Source organism: Spermophilus citellus, assembly GCF_964194105.1.
Source record: "Spermophilus citellus genome assembly, chromosome: 7".
Lineage (NCBI taxonomy): Eukaryota > Metazoa > Chordata > Mammalia > Rodentia > Sciuridae > Spermophilus > Spermophilus citellus.
Window position 1 is genome coordinate 95,186,910 of NC_138188.1, and position 7,576 is coordinate 95,194,485.

The window sequence follows — 7,576 nt, forward strand, 5'->3', positions numbered from 1 at the left end:
AAAAGTTACAGAATCTTAACACTTTTAGGGAGTATGCATTTTTCTAGTTTATTACAATTTCAACCTCCTTCTGCTGGATTTTATTCCATGAGTAATTTTCAGATGCAGTCGTGTTTCAGGGTCCAGTACATTGATGACATTGATTCTATGTAGGGTTCTAGAATTCACAATTCTAAAGATGGACGGTTTGTTATAGCACATAAAATAAATGAGTTCTCACCCACATGTCAAATGATTTTCAACTATGAAATTGAACAAATTATGCTATGTGCTTGCACAAAAATGTAACAATGAATCCCTCTTTTAGGTATAATTATAATGCACCAATAAAAAATTTTATAAAAATGATTTCCAGAAAACTCCTTTATTTGACAGTATCTGGCAGAAAACGTGTAGCAAATTGGGACTCTGGAAAGCTAAAGGGTTCTGTCAGTAGTTTAACTTGTTCAACATGATCATTGATGATTGGAGATCCTGGTGAATCAGGCCCAAATCTAATTTTCCAGCATCTTTTAACATAATGCAACTTTTATATGATGATTTATTTATCTTTTTAATTGGTAATTTCAGGCTTTCTAATTTGGTAGTTGAGTGTATAATATCTTAACAGAATATGAATAATATTCAGGAATCTGGTGACATATTGAATGAGTTGGGCCACGAGTTTCTTAAAGCAGAATTAAAACAGAAGTTACCCTCCTACAAGATATCAAAAGAAAAAAAGAAAAGAAAAAAAAAGCAACAGCAACTCTCCTACATGAAATATGGACACATTTAAAAATTTCTCTGAATTATCACCGTCATCTCCACTCTTACTCATTTTCCCCCATTCAATCTGTTTAGGGAGAGGTGAGAGCATCTTAGATTATAAAGAACAAGGATGTATATTTTCTCATCCTCTTGCCACACTTATTTAAAGACAGTGTACAAAGGAAATGATCTGAACAGTGTATGTAGTTCCTCCTCTGCTTTAGGATAAATTTGCTAATTTTATTAGGAAGATACAATGACCTTTGAATGACCTTTGATTGATAAGGTACTGGACTGTATTAAAAATGAAGTTAATACTGCCCACCTTAAAGGGCTTTTGTGAGGATAATGTGAAGTTTTACATGGTATCTGTCCTAGATTGAACCCACACTAGATTGGCCAGCACTGTGCTAAGCTTATCAGATACAGTATTTAATATAAGCCCCAGGATAAAGGAGACATCAGCTGGGTACTTTGATGCCATTCAAAATATCAAATCTGAAATTTCAAAACCCTCCTAAGGTTTTTGCTAATTCTGAAGGACATTATTTTCTGAAGGCTAATTCATTACTCATCAGTTGCCAAGTAGTTTTATTTATTTTTTTATTTTTGGCACTAGGGATTGAACCCACTGATCCACATTCTCAGCTTTTTTTAAAATTTTGAGATAGGGTCTTGCTGAGTTGCTTAGGGTCTTGCTGAATTGCTGAGGCTAACCGTGAACTTGCCATCCTCCTGCCTCAGCTTTCCAAGTCTAGGAATTACAGGTGGGCACCACCACACCCGCTCTACCTACATTTTAAAGAATGACAATTCCTTTTTCTGTTTCCTTGTCAGAAATCACTCCCATCAATTATTTGTGAGCTTAGGATGCTGGGTGATGTGTAGTGCATGGGCAGAAGTTCTATAATGTGTGGCACAAAATTTCATTTACATACCAGCTGCCACTATTACTTCCCCTTCCCTCTCCCCTCTTCCTTTGTACCATCTTTCTGTTTAAAAATTTCCTGGTACCTTCAAATCAGTTGTCTTCTATTATGCAAATGAATTATCCTATTTTAAAGTTTTAGTATCAGATATCCAGGCTCTTGAGGTATCTACTACCCTTAAAAATTCATTTTTCCAGGCTGGGGATGTGGCTCAAGCGGTAGCGCGCTCGCCTAGCATGCGTGCGGCCCGGGTTCGATCCTCAGCACCACATACCAACAAAGATGTTGTGTCCGCCAAGAACTAAAAAATAAATATTAAAAATTCTCTCTCTCTCTCTCTCTCTCCCCCTCCTCTCTCACTCTCTCTTAAAAAAAATTCATTTTTCCTTTATAATATCTTTTTTTTTAAAAAAAAGAGAGAGTGAGAGAGAGGGAGAGAGTGAGAATTTTAATATTTATTTATTTTTTCTTAGTTTTTGGCGGACATAACATCTTTGTTTGTATGTGGTGCTGAGGATCGAACCTGGGCCGCATGCATGCCAGGCGAACGCGCTACCGCTTGAGCCACATCCCCAGCCCTATCTTTTCCTTTGTTTGAAAGTAAGAATGATAAAACTAGCATGAAATTTTAGACAGTATAATTTTGTAGTAGATATTGAGAGGTTATCAAGTGTTATACTGAGTGTTGCTGAGGTCATGTGATGCCCCTTCTTTAATAAGAATCTGTGTGTGTGTGTGTGTGTGTGTGTTATGTGTGTGTGTGTGTGTTTATACACTTTCACACATTCAGAACTTCCTCTTAACTCACGGTGACATCTCTAATGATGTTTCTTATTGTGTCTATTTTTTTACTTATTGTCCTGAGCATTCCTGAGTACTTTCATTCTGGAAAAAGTATTTTGTTCAGTTCAGGGAAATATAATATCATTCCTTCAGTAATTTTATATTCAGGTTTTCTGGAACTCCTTTAAATATTGGAATGCTGAATATAATTTTCTAATTTTGTTACTGTGTCTTTTCTATTTTGTATCTTGTATTATATTTTATCCTGCTTTCCTGGATTTTCAATTTTAATTGCTACACTTGTTTTTAATTTTTTTTCCAGTTTCATCTGTAATATGTTTAATTTTCAGGAACTGTTTTTCATTCTAAGACAGCTCCTCTTTATAAATTTTTTATGGCAGTTTTAGGTTCAAACAAAACTGAACGGAAGGCACATGTACCTCCTACACCTACACAGGCATAACACTCCCTTTACCAACATTCTTAACAGAATGGCACATTTGCTATAATTAGTAAATCTGAATTGACACACCATTATCACCCTATGAGAACATCCTACACTAGATGTGTTAGTCAGGGTCCTCTAGAGGAACAGAATCAACAGGAAGCATAATTATACAAAGGGGACTAGTTAGGTTGGCTTATGAGAGCAGAAGCTGGGTAATCCACAATGGCCGTCTGCAGAGCTGGAAGAACCAGGAGCTGTGCAGCCCAAGGAGCTGAAGTGTCAGAATGAGAGATTAGGGTGCTACTCTAGTCTGAGACTGAAGGCTCTGGAAAATCACTGGCAGAGTCCACTTTGGAAGAGGGAAGAAGCAAGGGTCCAATATCCTCAGACAATCCCAGCAGCAATCAAGAACCTCTACAAGAAGAATTGAGCTTGCATCTGTTGCTGCTTCCTTGTTCTTCCAACTTTTATTCCATCTAAGCCACATCCTATTGGACAGTGCTCTCCATGCTTAAGGATGGTCTCCATTTCAGTTGACTCTGCCTCATGCTAATCATTCCTAGACACACCCTCATTGACATATCTATAACCCTCTTAATCCTTGGCATCTCTTAATCCAATCAATTTGACAATTCAAATTAACCATTACACTAGGGTTCACTCTTGGTGCTGTATACACCGTGAGTCTGGAAAAATGGATACTGAAATCTATCAACCATTGTAGCATTACAGTATTTTCACTATTCCATCATTTGTGCTCCACCTGTTTATCCTTCATGTTCCACTGATATTTTTATTCTCCATAGTTTTGTTGGTTGGTTTCCAAGGCTGAGTTCCAGCGATTTTGTTGAGAAAGTTAACTAGCTTCTTTGTTGGTACCTTGTGAAACTGAAATTGATGTAGGTTTATTTCCTTATTATAATATGTCAGTAACCACCCTTCCATCTATTTTTTTTTAGCTCTCAAATCATTGTGGCCTCTTTTCTTATTCTCTATGTTATAGGTTATTGGAATTTTAATTTCTCACTTGTCAATTTGGTATAATTTTTAGAGGGTCCAAAAATAAAATCATGTGATAATTCTATAGGTAATCAAAAATCTTTTCAAGTTTTCCAAACAATGACAAAATTTTCAATGAGAAGTTTGAGAATAACAAATTGATCAACTTGTCATATCTGAAGATAGTATGATTGCTTTTTAACACTTAGAGGATGAGATTCAGAGAGGCTAAGTAGCTTGTCCAGGATCATACCCACTTAGAAGGTGGCAGAGCAACAAATTCAAATCTAGAGCAGTATAATTCTGAAGGCCATAAAAACATTGCTTAGTATACAGGATGCCTGACACATCACAAGTTCTCAATGATGAAAGCTATTGGCAATGCAAACACAATGATAGCATTCTGTTCTAGAGTGAGAAGGGAAAATAGAACTATCCTTATACATAGCTTCAAGTTTAATGGAGCCTTAACAGCAAGAAGTGGTGGTAGTCTTAGCAAATTTCTTTTTGACTACTGTATAGGCAAAATAATGCCTTCCCTCACCCCAAGATGTCTACACAGTAATCCCTAGAAATTGAATTTGGTAGATAATGTGATAAAAGTAAATATAGTTGATACTGAGCTAGTCTGAAGATATTTGAGTGGGCCCAATACAATTATGAAGGACCTTCCAAGTGGAAGAAAGAGGCACAACAGAGAGTCAGAAGGGTGACAGGCTGACGAGGAGGCAGCTTATTGAAGCTGGCTTTGAACATGGAGGAATGGAGCTGTGAGCCAAGGAGTACAGGTGGATTCTGAAAGCTGGAAAAGGCAGAAAAATTGAGTCTTTCTTGAAGTTTCCAGAAGGAATACCACCTTTCCCATACTGAATTTAGCCCAGTGAGACTCATTTCAGATTTTTGACCTCCAGAACTATAATTTTTTGGGGGGCGGGGGTTTGTTTTATGAACAATAACTTTGGATAATTTGTTTCAGTAGCAATAAGAATAAATACACTGATTAAATAAAATAAAGGTACATGCATGTGTGTGTGTTTGTGTGTGTGCGTGTGTGTGTGTTTGTGTGTGTGCGTGTGCATGCATACATGCTGTGTCCTGGAAGAGAAGGTGGTAAATTCTTGCCTGGGAGCGTGTGGAGAGGGACATGCTGTGGTTAAACAGTAACACCAGAGGTGGAAGGCAGCTGGAAAAGGCAGGAGGAACTGAGACTGCCAAGGCACTGCTCAGGGTCAAGATGGGAGCAAACCCATTTCCTCTTGAACCCAGACAAGATGGTGACTCTTCTTGCCCCTAGTTCTGCTATATACATAAAGAACACAGACTCTGTCACAGGACACCCAGGTAACGGAAAAGAACTGAAGCATGGAGCAAATGAACAAATGTTGATCCTAGTGGAATGGGAGAGTTGGGGGCTGACATCATATTCTGTGAATTAAAGAGAAAAAATCTCTATGGTGTCACCCAATAAATATTCGTCCATAAAATACTTCTTATCTATTCTAGGAGGAGGGACTGAAAATTTGATGGATCCCACCTAACATAGGTTGGGAAATGAGGTAGGGAAGAGAAGGAAACAAGTACTCTAGTGAGAAGATTACTAGAGTGGCAAAGCAGGGCCCAAACCTGCTGGGGCCCTCTGAGAGTCAGTATAGGACACACCTTTGGTGTCTTTGGTGAGCGAGGGGCTATGATAGTTGTCTACCAACTCCCCTGTCAGTGGTTCAGGGACTTTATTATTCTACCACTTATAAACCTCCCTATGCATAGGTTGAACATTCTCTGGAAAGTAGATAAAGCCCCCTGAAAAGCACCTTGGGTGCTTGTAGTAAGAAGTGCTCAAAGTGAGAAAAGAGATGTCAAGGATTTGTGTTTCTGCTATGCTGTCAATCATGCCACAAGTAGCATGTTGTGTATCCCATAAAAGTCCTGATTACCTGGAATACACCAGCAAGATCCAAAAGAAAAAAGTCTCAGTAGCCCAAGTGGAAATGATTTTTCCTTGACAAGGATGACTAATAGCCACTGATTTCCTGGAGGAGAGAAATTAGGAGTTGATGTTAAAAAAAAAAAAAAAAAAAACCCAAACACTTGATATTCAGTTTGCATAGAATCTAAATGAATGAAGATATGTAGATTCAAATCTGAATATTTCAACCAATGCAGAGTTGTTTAAAGGAGACAAACAAGATAAATGGTACCACTTAGGCTTCTAAGAAAATTTATTGTGCTATGGATGTGTTCCATGACACATTTTACTATTTTTTTTCTAAAAACAAAATAAAACAAACAAACAAAAAATAAAAGCCTCACTTCGCCTTCTGGACGCCGAGCAGTCGGGAACTTACCATGCCGCGTGGAAGCCGGAGCCGCACTTCGCGCGTGGCGCCCCCAGCCAGCCGGGCCCCTCATATGAGGGCTGCACCCAGGCCAGCACCAGCAGCTCAGCCACCAGCTGCAGCCCCACCAGCTGCAGTCGGGTCTCCTGCTGCAGCACCCCGGCAGCCAGGTCTGATGGCCCAGATGGCAACCACTGCAGCTGGTGTGGCAGTGGGCTCTGCTGTTGGGCACACACTGGGCCATGCCATCACTGGAGGCTTCAGTGGAGGAGAGCCCACAAAGCCTGATATCACTTACCCGGAGCCTCAGGGAACCCAGCCAGCACAACAGCAGCAGCTTGGTGACCCTTGCTTTTATGAGACAAAACAATTTTTGGAGTGTGCCCAGAACCAAGCTGATGTTAAGCTCTGTGAGGGTTTCAATGAGGTGTTGAAGCAGTGCAGAATTGCTAATGGATTAGTCTAATCAAGAAGTTCAAATTGAAGAATTGGAAAATCGGCTCTGATGACCAAGTTACTTTAACATAAAAATGTAATTGACAGTGAAAGTATGAATATAAAACTGCAATGTAAAGCCTCATTTAATAGCTTCAGTTTTTGTGAATGGCAGCAAATGAGTATTCTAACTGTATGGAAGTTCACAGAGTTGGGACTGGCAAATATGTGGCCTCCTGAAGTCAGCTGTTCTGATGTTCTTTGAGTATTAGAATAAAATTATTTTTCTCCTGAAAAAAAAAAAAGCCTCAGTAGGCACACTTCTTGAAAGTATACAAATTACAGGTTCACAATATGTGGTTGAGAATGCAGGTCAAGGAATTGGTTGTACCTTTCTTCCTTCTCTGAAGGTAGAACAGTTGGGAGCATCAAGTCCATACACTAAGAAGTGCCATTTAAAATAATAGCAGTCTCCGATGATATAAGTTCACAGCAGGCTGAACTAACCATGGCAGATGTAATGGCTCAAAAATGAACAATGTAAAAATAAGTTGAAAAGCAAACATTTGGACATTTCTCTATTCTTGACTTATATTTGAAGACTATAGTCAATTATACACTGAGATCTGGCAATATTCAGATGAAAAACTGTTCCTTTTTGTATATTAAATTCACTGATCTTTTACATTATAAAGAAAAGCAAAAAATGAGCACTTTAGTTTAGGAACCAGATGAGGGCTCAGATGCTTTTGTTCTGACATTTATTTGTTTTGACCTTGGCTAAGTCATTTGAGTTTCAATTCTTTCAATCTGTCAACTATAGAAGGTCTCTTTCTTAAGTGAGTTTAGTCTGGAGGGATCAGATTAATATATAGCTTTTTGCTTTGAACTGAATG

At 38.6% G+C, this 7,576-nt stretch overlaps 1 protein-coding gene across 1 annotated transcript; it reads left to right on the plus strand.

Moving 5' to 3' along the window:
• The first annotated feature begins 6,216 nt into the window (after positions 1-6,216).
• Positions 6,217-6,985, plus strand: LOC308653777 (coiled-coil-helix-coiled-coil-helix domain-containing protein 2-like). The gene has a single exon (XM_081302454.1). It carries the CDS (start codon positions 6,256-6,258, stop codon positions 6,709-6,711), a length of 456 nt encoding a protein of 151 aa, XP_081158580.1. The 5' UTR covers positions 6,217-6,255; the 3' UTR covers positions 6,712-6,985.
• The last annotated feature ends 591 nt before the right edge of the window (positions 6,986-7,576 follow it).